The sequence below is a fragment of the Colius striatus genome, chromosome 17 (genome assembly GCF_028858725.1).
Source record: "Colius striatus isolate bColStr4 chromosome 17, bColStr4.1.hap1, whole genome shotgun sequence".
NCBI classification, from domain to species: domain Eukaryota; kingdom Metazoa; phylum Chordata; class Aves; order Coliiformes; family Coliidae; genus Colius; species Colius striatus.
The window spans coordinates 9,090,826-9,104,319 of NC_084775.1; the positions used below are offsets into that span (position 1 = coordinate 9,090,826).

The following is a 13,494-nucleotide window of genomic DNA, read 5'->3' on the forward strand; positions in this document are numbered from 1 at the left end:
CAAACCTGAGAAAACTGTCAAGCTCACAATTTCATCTGAAAAGTGTGGGGGTCTTAAAGACTGGCACAATACTGACAAGGTCCACCAACTTCAGAAGGATTAGCCACGTATTTAAAGGTAGGTACAGTCTAAGCAAGTGCTCTGCTTGATCTGGGCCTTAGTCTCTCTGAAGTGCAGGTGTTGTTCAGGAGCTCATCTAGCTAAATCTGAGTTGCACCTGCTATTTCTGCTGTGTTGCCAGCAAAGAATGTCACATATGTGACTGATCTACAGGTTTTCCAGGCCCCAAAACACTGCATTTCAATGTTTGTTTCCAAAAAAAAAGAAGAGCAGGGTCTAGACAGTGTGTGCCAAGCTCATTCCATTCCTAGGGTGGTTTGTCTGCAGTAAAGCAGGGAACATTTGAAACAGCTCCTGACACAGAGGTAGGAAAGGATATCCATTTTGGGGGGAGATATATTTCTTGTAAAGCGTTAAATGCATCAATCGAACTAAAAATCTTCTAAACTATGTCATAATGTACATCATTGTACCTCAAATGATTTTGCAAGCAGAGTGCTTTCTGTCCTGATAAGTGAATTTTGCAGATCAGGTCTTTTAATGATTTGCCAGTGCAACCAGAAGCAGAGCTGCTTAGAGCATAGGCTGTAGTGCCTGAATGTTAAGTGATGACTGTTACTGTCAAATGCAACAGAAGCCAACACTGACAAGTCCGTAACAACTACTCGTTTATTTTTATTTTCATTTTTAGAAATGAAACAGAAACAGAAAAAAAGGTGTAAAGAGAGATCGGTTGAACTTTGCAAAAGCAGCAAATGCTGTTGCAGAAGGAAATCCTCACTTGTTGCTTGGGATTAGGAAAAGTGCCTGAGCTGAGTTTCATGGCTGTGTGCTTTCAGCAGCACCTGCACTTCATTAGCAAAAGAAAAGTTTGCTGTTATCCAAGACTAAAACGTTGGGGGGTGGTGGTGTGGTCCTTGAGGCAATAATATCAAATCCCCTTTAGTTTCCTGGATAGTGATTACAGTAAAATACTTTGTTTATGTTTCCATTCCTTAGACCATCTGTTTCAAATTAAACCCTTCTGGCATGATACATAATTATTTATCAGAGCCTTACGTTAGATAATGTAGAGTTGCTGTTATAAACCCTCAGTTTTAGGAATACAACTTAAGGGGCGTTGGATTAGATGATCTCTGAAGGTCCCTTCCAACCCCTACCATTCTATGAGTCTATGATTTTATAACCCAAAAGTTTAAACTAGTGTATCATTTGAATGTTGCTGGGGCTGGAGCAGGCCAGGGTGACATCAATATTTCCTTTATGAAGGCCAACAGTAAGACCACAGTATATGTCTGAATGCATTTGGATCAAATGACATAATGTTTCCTTTTTTCCCCCCTCTCTCAAGAATAAATTTACAGATTTTTTTGTGCATTGGGAAGGTGATACATGGTGAGTAAATGTGCTTGGGGTCATGGAAAAGGCTTTTCAAACCCTCATTTTCCTTGTTTCAAATGCCTTTTTATTACTCTAATTGTTTTATTTTAAAAATCCCTGAAAGTCCATAAATTTTGCTTGCTAATTGTAGGCTAGGGACCTGCCCTTGTTTTCCCTGTAGCTAATAGTAAAACATCCAAACACTGACTCATCCCTGTAGTGATCCATATCCCATACAGTAAACAGAGGTATTCCTTGTGTAGTGCAGTTAACCCCGAGGGCAGCCTTTGCTCCTGCTGTTGCCACAAGGTTTTTCTTGCCTGCCAGGGGAAAGCAACACCATTTGTCAGGCAATGTTGCTGCTGGCTTTTCTGCCAAACCCTCCTGGCTTTCTGACTCGTGTTTGGCTTTGTTCTGGTCAGAACATAGTTAAGAGGCCACCTTAACCTTGGACACCGTGCTTGAAGGTATCTCTGCATCTAGCCACAGAAATGAGATAACCCCCTAGGAATCATCCCTGAGTACTGGACCTATGGCATCATAACACAAGCATTTACTGATTTAGCTAACAGAGTAATTCCATTAGTGGGTACTATCAGTAAGTTGTTATCCTCTTAGATGGATTTTGTGCTCACAGATGAAACACAACAATAAAACTGGATTAGGATAGTAGCAATTTATATAAAAACCCCCAAAGAGCAAGGAGTTAAGTAGTTGTTAACGTAACAGGATTGTATATTCACACTAGTGCTAACACCTCAGCAAATCATTTTTAGACCTTTTTTTAAACCTAATTGAATTGCAAGTTTTACAAAATGGTAAAAACAACCTAATGAAAACCAGCATTTGTTTGATTTACTGAGCAAACTAATAAATAATCTCAAGAGACTTTTGCACATAAAGCATGTGAGTACATTAGTACCTAAACTGAGCAAAAACAACAGGCAGAATGTGAGCACAGGCTCAGGAGATTTCTGGTGGTGAAGTGTTGTTGTGGAAGAACGACATCCAAAATGCAGCACTCAGGCAAACAATATTATCCATTTTCTGGAGTAAGTTGGGGCTGCTGTTGTGCACTTGGCAAACTTGCCCATGTCTATACCGGGATTTTGACCTCCAGTGTCAGATATTATTTGTGCAATCAATGCACCTTTAATAACACTGAAGATTCAAAGTGAACCATATGATTACAGACTTCAGGCAACTGAGAGGTTTATCAAGAATTGTACTATTTGGCCCACACAGTTTCAGCCTGTCCCTGTCGCCAAGTGGATGCTGATATCTGATACAGTTTGTTCCATCTTGTGTGAGTTCTTGGACATTGAATTTGGCAGCTGGGATTCAGGTTAGAGGGCAGGCTGCAGGGGAGGAGGTAGGATACAAGTGGAATGGTTAATGGAGAAGGACTGAGGGATAAAAGAGAAAAGGCAGCATGGAGAGCAAAGATTTAGCAGTCATTTTCAGGAAGCCAGGAGTCTGAGAGCTGGTAAGAAAGAATTGTGCTATTTATGAGGAACTGGATGTGAAATTTAGAAAATAAACTTTTCTTTCCTTCTGGTCTCTGGATAAGAAAGAACATACACAGTATAAATACACGTGCCTGCCTCTACTGTAAGGGCTTATATTTCCAAGGTAAACTAAAGAACCACATACAAAATTTAAAGCTGTATGAGAAGGAATAGAGAACTGAGTACCTTAAATATAGAGAATGAGGCAGGGAAGAAGGATAAAGGAGAGCAAAAAAACCCATCTAGTCTGCAGCAAATTTTCATCAGGGTCTCTGATTCACCTGTCTGACTCCTGGGGCCACTGTTGATCTGCTAATGTCCAAGAGCCAAAGAACCTGTACTACAGGCAGCTCTGCTCCTCTCTCTGCACAATCTCTGTGTGAGACAGAGACACAAAGCGGTGGCCAAGGGAAAGACACTCAGCTGGGAAAGGTGGAAAGTAGTTTTAACTTCTTCAGCAGAAACACCATTTTCTTTTGTGCAGGCACAGCATCCTTGTAGCTCTGCTCTAAGTCAAAGGAGTCCATTAGCACCACATCTAAGCAGAACAGATTTCTGTGTGCTTGGGGGAGGGAACAGACTATTTTCAGTTGTTCTGGAGTCACGCATGCTGAGTGAAATCTGGCTGTTGTAAACTGCCTACCCAGCTGGTATATTAGTGGGATAATGCAAATTGTGCATTTTATAGTGTGGGGAATGTGGGTAGGGAGGCAAAGCTTCAACAGGAGGACTGGCATAATAAATACTTAAATATGCAAAGGCTGAATAAGGCATCTGTAAAATCTGCCTGCATCCTGAGACTCTGATTCAGTATAATTTCTGTCACCATTTGCAAAGTGCTGAATTTAACAGGTAGAAATCACTGCTGAATTTTGGTATCTGCTCAGAAAAAAAGGTTCTGGGCTCTCTCTTTCTCCAAGGCTTCTGTTGTGAGGTCATGAAGACCCTACCACTGCTGATCTACAGTTTGACCACATAGTTTCTTCCACTCAGTGCAACACTTAGAACTAAAGTGAGATCTACCTTCTGAAAGAGGTGTCCTTGAGCAAGCGAGGAGCTGTGTGCAGGTACAAGAGGGCCGAGCACCGCGGGACAGGGCTGCCCAGCCAGTGCAGTTCTGTGAGCCCAGCTCACTGCTGGCCACCTCTGGTCCCAGCACCCAGGTTCCTGGTTTCCAAGCCCAGGGATCCAACACTATGCTTCCAATGCTGACTCTACAAGACTGATTCCTGTGTAAGCGAGCTCGGGGCTTACAACTAAATATGATGGACCTTTCACTCATGGAAGTTGCAACCTCCTGTTCATGCCGAGGAGAGATGGAGGCCATCTCCGTGCCCAGCACCCACGGGACTCCCGCCGAACCGGCCAGGCAGGTTCATCCCTTCCAGCCCTCCCCGGGCCTCCGCCGCGGCCCACGCAAGCCGGGCTGAGGGAGGCTGAGCGCGGGCTGTGAGGCGGGCGCCATTCTCCAGGCACCGCCCCGGCGCCAGAGGGGGCCGGCCGGGGTCTGTGCGGCTCCGGGGTCTGTGCGGCTCCGGGGTCTGAGCGGCACCGAGGTCTGAGCGGCACCGGGGGTCTGTGCGGCTCCGGGGTCTGTGCCGCACCGGGGGTCTGTGCGGCTCCGGGGGTCTGTGCGGCTCCGGGGGTCTGAGCGGCACCGAGCACTCCGAACCGTCCCGCCCGGCCACGGGAGGCTTCGCAGAGGAATCTTGCCCCAGGCCGCGCTCCGTCCGGGGCGGGGCTGCGCTGGGCGGGCGGCGCAGGGGCTGAGGGGGCACGCGGCCCGTCGCCCGCGCCATGTCGTTCCGCCGCGCCTTGGCTCTGGCCGCCTGCGGCTTGGCTGGCGGCTCCGTCCTGTTCTCTGCCGTTGCCGTGGGCAAGCAGCCGGCCCGCAGCGGCGACGCCGAGCCGCGGCCGGGGGGCTCCGCCGCCGCCACCGTTTCCCCTGCGTCCGCCGCGCCGCCCGGGTTGTTGCTGCTGCCGCCCGCCGCTGCCTCCTGCCCGCCGGCCCCCGGATGGATCGAGAGACCCGCCAGTACCGGCGGCTACTGGGACAGCAACTGGGACAGGTGAGTCCGGCGGGGCTGCGGTCGCGGGTGTCCCTCCCCCGCCTGGCTGTGGACCCGGCTTTCGGGGGCGGGGAGGGCCGAGAGAGGCCGCCGGCTTGAGCCGCCCTTAAATCCGCCGCGCCGGAGCCGGGGGTGTCTGCGGGCTCGGGGTTGCGGTCGGTGTCCCTCTTAGCGGGAAGGAGGGAAGGGGAGGCTGTCCCGAGCACGCAGTCGCGGGCGACAGCCGTCAGTCCTCCGCAGTCCAGGCAGGGCCCCGCACGACTCACTGCCAGGGGAAATTTTAGGTGATAAAGTGGTCAAAGCAGAATATAATCGAGATTCCTGAATGTTCTTGGAAATACTTGACATCTTGGAGCACCTGAGTTCTCTGAAGGGATGCTTTCACCGCGTCATGTTTCAGACAGCTTCCAGAGACTGCCCTCTGTAAAGATGTCCACATCCCTTTATTGTAATGCCTTCATCCAGAGAGACTGCAAAGCCTTAGGTCTCTGGTAACGATGAGCACTGTGTAGAAGACGTGCCTGTTGTGTTGGTGTTTTTTTAAATGCAGTGTTAACCACGTCTCTACATTGCTTCTGCATCAAGATTCTGCTGTTTAATAACAGCATCCTTGTGGACAAAAAGCATTTGCCTGTGCTGGGCATGTGTTAGGCCTGCTGCTGCTTATGTTGACCATGGAGCTGCAAGTTAGTGTTTTTAGTAATGTTGCTTTGAACCTTAGTTTTGTTCTTCACAGGGTTGAAATACATCCACCTAAGGGTTAACTACATATTTAATTAGAATGTGCAAATATCTGTATTGAGCTTTGGCTCATTTAGCTTCCGTCTGGTAGAATTATCTCCCCAGGGAGACTTATGTCAGGCTCCACTTTAATCATAGTAAATCCAGACTTAAGCACTAACAGATTTTTATTGTATAATGCATCCTGTTTTGATTTTTGAGATGCTGCAGAATCCAATGCCCATATAAATAGGGCTTTCATACCATGATCATTTCAATAAAACTTTAAGGTTATACCTGGTTATACAGTTACCTCGTGGGAAGTACTGAAGGTACCTGTTTAACTGCAGATCCTGGCCTTTCTGGTTCTGTTAAATGGTTGATTTTCTCCCAGGATTCTGGAAGTACTTTCAGACTTGTGTAAATTTTTCCTTTGTTTGTTTGACCAATTGAAGAAGTGGATATTTTGCTCTAACTGATGTTCCTGTCACAGTTGCCTGAATACAGCCAGGTAACATTGAATGGTGGTGCAGGATAGTGTGCCGTGTTACCACTTATCATATTGTGCAAACAGTGGAAGCCTAGTAGGTAAATACATTATCCCAGATCTATTTTGGTTTGCTGCTGCTTGGTGTGTGCCAGATGGTGTGGTATGGCTTTGGCTATACCTCCTTGAAGCCTTGATTTATTTTTATTGAGGGATGACATTGGCACAAAGAAGGGAGAGAGGATGAGGAGTGATTTATCAAGCCAACATGTGGACAAATAACCAGATATTACAATACTCCTAACAACTGATGGCTTATCCAGTTTGAAACAAGACAGCAAGATTTGCAGCTTCCCATTGGTCTGGTGTGATGCTACACTTAGGATGTTGCATTGGTCTGTGCCACTTGCATGGGAATTGTGTAGCTCAATTCTTGGGTAAGACCAGACAGTTTCATTCCCGTAAAATACTTTATCCGAAAGCTGTTCTAATTAAGCTTCAGTTAGCTGGAAAGCTTGGTGTGGGAAGGAAAAGAAGCAGCTTTGAATTACTGTCTAAATATCTGGACTTCAGATAACTTCCTACATTTTTTCTGAGTGGCTCTTGCAAATAGTTTTGTTAGAAATAAATGTAGGAAGTTATCTGGATCTTTGTAGCTTTCCTATATTTCAGTGTACCCCATCTGTTTTCAATGGGATTTAAGTTTTACTGTTGTGTTTGTTGCTGTTTTTTCACAAGAGTTGCTGGAGAGGTGGCTGACACTAAATAGCACGTTTATCTGGGTCGATTACACCTTTTAACCTGTGGCAGGAACTTTCTTTTTCAAATACAGCCTTTTATTTAAAGCTCTCACACAATGGTTTGAATCACTTTTTCGATATAGAGTGGATTTTGTTGCCTCAGCTATATGTTAGAAATAGGACTAGACTACCCATCTGTAAAATTCCTCTGCCTTTCAGTCTCTCCTAGCTAAAAAACAACGTTTTAAATCTGTGTGTTTAGACGTGAACCACTGGCTCTTATCAACCTCAAAAAGAAAAATGACGAAACGGGGGAAGAAGAACTGGCGGCACGTTTAGATCACTGCAAAGCCAAAGCCACCAGGCACATCTTCCTCATCCGTCACTCGCAGTACAATTTGGATGGCCGGGCTGACAAGGACCGAACTCTGACCCCACTGGGTATGTGCATTTAGAGAAAATTGTTGTTCACATGCTGCTGTCCTGATGAGGGCAGGCCAATAACTCCTCAGCTCTTTTCTGGGTCTCGCTGGAAAACCTTAATATACTTTCTGGATCCTTTGCAGCAGAAAGATGTCATGAATAAGTTTGGGGTTTCCATTTTTGATCCTTTAAGTATGAACACGAAAAATGTGCTTCACAGAGTTCTAAATACACTCAGTTGTAAAGAAACCTCACAAAGGAAATTTCCAGTTTGCTTGAGGAGATTTTCATGCTAGCTGACACAATTCCCCAGGGCACAGGGTTTTAAACTTGGCTCCATGACTAGCTTTAGGATAGCTTTGTCTTGAAAGGCAGCGTGTATTTCTGTTACTTCATGTGCTGATTTAGTAAAAAAAGAGACCCTCAACTTTCCTTTCAGCTGGAGTGTTTATAATTAAATCCATTTCACTTTGGCTACCAAGCACTCTTTCTGGGAACACTGCTCACCACTTACATGAAATGAGGATAACCTCTGTCTGCATTAACCTTATTTCATTGATCTTGTGGCAAGGTCTCAAATGTTAATTACTATTCTTTTTTAATAGTGTACTTTAAAAGCAGTGGATACTTTTTGATTATATGCATTCCAACACTGTTTTGAGAGGGGAAGAATTATTATTGTGCAGAGCTGCTTGAGATATTGGAAGTCTGGTGCCAAATGTTTAGTATAAACACCGTTTTTTCCCCCCCCAAGTCTTACTCATCAATATGCAGAAAGGAGTGAGATGCTCATTTCAGAACTAAGATGCTATCTTAAATTAATAACAAAGGATAATCTAAATCCTGTCTCATCCTATGCCTTGGGTAAGTAACTGAAACTGTCTGTTGTCTTTTCACTCATCTACCTAAAAGATGCAACAAAGCCTTCCCCGGGCTGTCCAGGTGCTGTGATTCTTAACTGGTCCGAGCTGCTCTTGCCTGGATAGAAGACGCACCATCAGGTCTGAGTGGATCTGTTGGACACAGTCACCTCTTCTGTGCTCCCCAGACACAGAGATGGCAGATGGCTTGGGTCAGCACTGTCTTTTGTTGGAACTAGGTCTCCTGGGATGAGGCCAGTAGGGATATAGAATGCTTTAGTGAATGCTTTAGTGAAGGTTTCTGCCTAAATTTAAATAAAAAAACCCACAACAAGTAATTTTTCTTGCCCATGGAAATGTGACTTGAAATTGTGCAGCCAATAAGCTTGATCTGAATAAACAGTGACTCTGGTAAAAATGTGCTCTAGTTACTTTTTGAAAGGAAAAAAAAAATCAATGGAGGTCTTTTATGTCTACTGGACAACTTTTTTGGTAGCTTGTGTGAGGTACTTAACTGAAGGTCACCAATTTATATGGTGAATGTTGTTTTTAAGGTCGTGAGCAGGCTGAACTGACTGGACGCAGGCTGGCGAGCTTGGGATTAAAATTTGATCAGATTATCCACTCCTCCATGACTAGAGCAACTGAAACAACTGAAATTATAAGCAAATATCTCCCAGGTAAGATATTGAGACCTGACTAGCTGAATATCTTAGGCATTCTGTGTTTGTTTTCTTAAAAGTGTTGCTTAACAAAACCCCCCTAAAACCAACAAAACACAAAAAGCCAAAACACTGCTCCAAATCTCAAAACAAACCATCTGCCCCACTGAAACCAGCTTCCTTCCTCAGAGGAAGAGATCAAAATATTAATATAAATACTAAATATCAAAAGTAGCATTAACATTAGTTAGCAGTAAGCATGAACTAACACACAGCTTTATATTAGCGTCCTTGCAAGTGCATTTCTTCAAAGTGCAGCAGCCTGGGAAGACTTCACTTGCTGTACCAAGCTGGTCTGGCTGTTCTCAGTTGGAATAAATGTCTTGCTGATGTCAAAATAGTTGTGTTGGAGAGATTCAAGCCCCTTGGTAGGAAGTGTGTAGACTAAAAGTACCTTTAGAATGAAGAGGAAGACTTCCTTGAAGAAAGGATATAACAGTGCATTGACTGTCCAGTTGTGGGCCTGCTTGCAGTCATGTGAAGTAACAAGTCCTTTCTGAATGTGTATTTAATATTTCAGGAGTCAGGAAAATTAGTACTGATCTGCTGAGAGAGGGAGCACCTATAGAACCAGACCCTCCAGTCTCTCACTGGAAGCCAGAAGCCGTGGTAACTTTTTTAAGTGTTGGGTTTTTTTTTCCTGTGCTTGTTTTGACTTTTGCTTTAAATATACTGTGTATCGACTGGTGGTGGTAACTTGCAGTGTCTGAGCTGATGCTTTTCATCAGAGCTTGGATAATGGCAGACTCTTCTCCTCCCCAGTAACTATCAGTCCTTAAGCATTAGTCCTGCCTGTGGTGTGTGTCCCTGGCCGGCAGCACTGGTGCGGGCGCAGCGGCAGCTGCAGCCTGGGCTGTGCCTGACCCTGCCCTCTGTGCCCTCAGCAGTATTACGAGGACGGAGCGCGAATTGAGGCCGCTTTCCGAAACTTCATACACAGAGCTGATGTGAAGCAGGAAGAGGACAGCTACGAGATCTTTGTCTGCCACGCCAACGTCATCCGCTACATCGTGTGCAGGTACGTGTTGGGTCCTGTGGTACCTGTGCTCTGTAAGAGGTCCTGGTGCTCCTGAAGCAGTGTTGGTGTGTGGCACCGCTGGGCTGGGAGCTGTGTTGGTTTGGTCAGTTGGAAGAGGGTGGAGATCAGTGCCTGCATTGTGAGCAGCTGCTTCTACAACTTCTGGGTTCGTTTGCAGATACAGGACAGACTTGAAAATCAGAACACACCAATTCTAAAGTGAAGGTGGCTAAATCAGTGAGCCTCAAAACGTTTTTGTGCATCTGATCTGTCTCTTTAATGCCATAAACTTCAGCTTCCCATAAACCTGAGGACAATGTCTGTGTGGGCTGTTGGAAAAGACATCAGAGGCACACATCTGACCAGAGGCACACATCTGACCAGATGTGTCTCTTTGAAGTGATCTGGCTTTGACCTTAGATAACGAAAGATTGATTTTGTTTGGGGAAGTCCTTACTATTGGAAATTTGTATTTGAGTTGTATTAGTGTGTTTTTGCAGTAACATCCAGTACTGCATTAGAGAGTGGATCTTTCTGATAACATCAACGTCGTTCATGAGGGAGAGAACAGTTCTAGACCTTTGCCTGTCTCTTTCTATTGCTCTAACTGATCATCTGAGTCTGGTTTACTCCTCTTCCCTATCAGCAAAGCAGTCTGTAAGATCATTTGTCTTGAGGAGGACAGATGTGATTAAACTTTAATCTGATCAATACCTACAGCAATTTCAGCTAGCTTTATTTAGCTGAGCTAGTTAAATGCTCGCCTGTCTGCTCTGTGGACTGCTTTAGAGCTCTTAAAAAGTGCTACACTTAAAATTATTGATCAAGTAAATGGAATATTCTTTCCTGTGCCAAAACAGATCATCTTGCTGCTACCTAGGCTTTTTCTGAAACACCTGAATACTTTTTTTCTTTGCTGTTTCTTCCCTCTTCTGTGCCTTCCACTCCAGACTGGTAGCACAATTGAACATGATCCATGTAGCACTTTGACTTGAGCTTGACGGTAGCTGTTGTTTAGTTTTGCAGCCTTTCCAAAAGAGCCCAAACCAAGTTAGTATTTAGTATCTGAGGCAAAAAATGTTTGGGACAGCTTTATATTTTCTCCAGCTGTTTACAGCAATTGATTGAACCCCAGAGGCAGTTCAGTAAGGGGTTTGAGAGTAGCTGGAGACAAGCTGTGATACTATACAAAGCAGCAGGTACTTTCTTGCCCTACAGAGGGAAGAGTACAGCTGAAGGAAAGTAGTGGTGGTGCATTTCCTCCATAGGCACATACAGGCAACTGCAACAAATCTTGTCCCACTGCCTCTTCTCTGTTGGTTGTTACATACCTGTCCCTGTTGGTGAGGCGGCAATAGTGCTTCAATGTGTGTGGTTTAGCTCTTGTACCTTGAGTGTGGGGCCCGGCTGTGCCAGGCTGTGCCCGGCTGCCTCCTCAGTCACTGTGGCTGGCTCCTGCCTGCAGCACTCATACTCACTGGGCTCTGCAGCTGCAAGTGCATCCTTGACACTGGGCCAGCTCTCGATGCTACTTTGGCATTCCCATTGCACAAGTACTTTTTCCCAAGGCTGCTCGTGGGAGCCCTTGCACACAAACTGCACAATCCCCAGCTCTTTCCTTGCCATGGGTGGGACGGGAGTTGCTGTTGTGAGGGTGTGTCAGTGTAACTTCATAACTCATACATACCTTTGTGCCATGAGCAGAGCGCTGCAGTTCCCCCCCGAGGGCTGGCTGCGGATGTCCCTCAACAACGGCAGCATCACTCACCTGGTGATCCGCCCCAACGGGCGCGTGGCTCTGCGGGCGCTGGGCGACACCGGCTTCATGCCTCCGGACAAGATCACGCGCACCTGAGGCAGCGGCCCCCAGGGCTCTTTGCACTGGTACCACTCGGTCTCTGTCTGTCATGTTGGGCTGTGACACCGTCTTAAAAATGTCCTCTAGCCCCTTGCCTCCTTCATACGTGTTCATATCTGCCTTTCAGTCCAGAGAAGTCTTTGTAAGCCTGAAGCTGTCTAGTCCTCAAGTATTGCCCAAGAGGCAAAGCTGAGCTGTGGAATAGTTTGAATGTCCATGCACCAGCTGTGCCCCTGCCATGGCTGTCTCTAATGAGACCCGGCTCCTGCGGATCTTCCCTGCTGCGGGGAGCGACTGGTGTGGGAACTGGAAGGAGCAGCCTTGTATCAGACTGCAGCTAAAACTGAAGACGAGGCAGCTTGTTTCAGCTCCTGCAGAAGTGGCAATAAGTGTTCTGCTGTTGAAATGACAAAGGGATAGGGCTTCAGGTTTTGTAAGCTGTTGAGGATGTACATTTACGTTGTGTTACTCTTCCCTTCGGCCCCCAAAAAGCTCACGCACACTGTGCCTGGAGGTTGCAAGTATAAAGTAAAGAGGGTAAAAAACCCATTGTAGCTGTGGTGCTAGAATTGACTGCTGCTTATAGCAACTGTTCCTCCGTCCTCAGGAAGTACCTTAAGCTGTTCTCAATAATGTATTTTAAGTCTCATGAAGCCTTTAACAAAAACTTGGTCTGCAGAAGGATGCAGGGATAAGTTTGTAGCAGCATGATGGAAGGAAAGCAGCAATCTTCTGAAAGTGCTTCTGGTTCCTGACACTGCTATCTGGGCATGCCTTCTGCCACTGATTTGTAGTTGTGGATTCCTTGCTTTGCCTTTCAGAGTAGAGAAATGGCACCACCAAGTTCAAAGTCATGATCCTTCTGTGGTGCTGGAGCAAACTGCTCCTTCAGACTCCTGTTGCCTGAATGGTGAAACCATGCCTGTGGGGTGGCTTCTGTAAGGCGAGGGGCAGGCAGGGTGCTGTGTGCAGCTCCCATGCTGCTGGATGGGGTCTGGGGCAAATGCAGGTGGGTGAGAACAAGGTTTGATGTTGAAGAGGAGGGCACAGAAGCATTTTATCTTCAGGAGGGCTGCTGGGCACCTGAACCATGGTGGTAACTTGGCTCATCTACAAACGTACTTACCTGAAACTCACATACATACCTGGGATGTTGAAAAATGTCATCATGTGCATAGTCTGCTGTGGGGCTAAAGCACAGATGGAGCACATACTCTACGACAGCAAACAAAGAACTTGCCTGACAGGTTCTCTTGTCACCTGGAATGTCGATGAGACCCTAAACAGGTTCCTGTCAGCTGTACAAACCATAATCCTCTGGCACACAACAGGGTTTCAGGGCTGGTCTGGTACAGAACTGCTGCAGCAGGACCACATTGAGGAAGCTGAGGCTAATAGAGGACAAAGCATGATTGTTCTGTAGTGCAAGCGGTGGGGGCAAGAGGAAACCATGATATATCTCATTGATGCAATGAGGCTAATTTATCAGTTTTTGTCAATTAACTTTTTAAAAAGTTTGGAATAAAATGACTGCTCTGTCTTTCCTTTGTGCTGTGTCAGTTGAACTGTGCTGGGAGGACCGGCTGCAGCACATGTGGCTGGGCCGTGACACAGCGTTGTGTGGGGAAGCAGCCTCGGGATGAGCTCCA

The 13,494-nt window shown here is 46.0% G+C and overlaps 1 protein-coding gene across 2 annotated transcripts; it reads left to right on the top strand.

Moving 5' to 3' along the window:
• The first annotated feature begins 4,622 nt into the window (after positions 1-4,622).
• Positions 4,623-13,385, top strand: PGAM5 (PGAM family member 5, mitochondrial serine/threonine protein phosphatase). Of its 2 annotated transcripts, none has more exons than XM_062010150.1 (6): positions 4,623-5,017; positions 7,227-7,405; positions 8,802-8,927; positions 9,490-9,578; positions 9,857-9,987; positions 11,692-13,385. In XM_062010150.1, exons 1-6 carry the CDS (start codon positions 4,746-4,748, stop codon positions 11,840-11,842), a joined length of 948 nt encoding a protein of 315 aa, XP_061866134.1. In that variant the 5' UTR covers positions 4,623-4,745; the 3' UTR covers positions 11,843-13,385. The 2 variants fall into 2 exon arrangements, with proteins under 2 accessions (XP_061866134.1, XP_061866132.1); XM_062010148.1 differs by having other exon boundaries at positions 4,627-5,017; positions 9,854-9,987.
• The last annotated feature ends 109 nt before the right edge of the window (positions 13,386-13,494 follow it).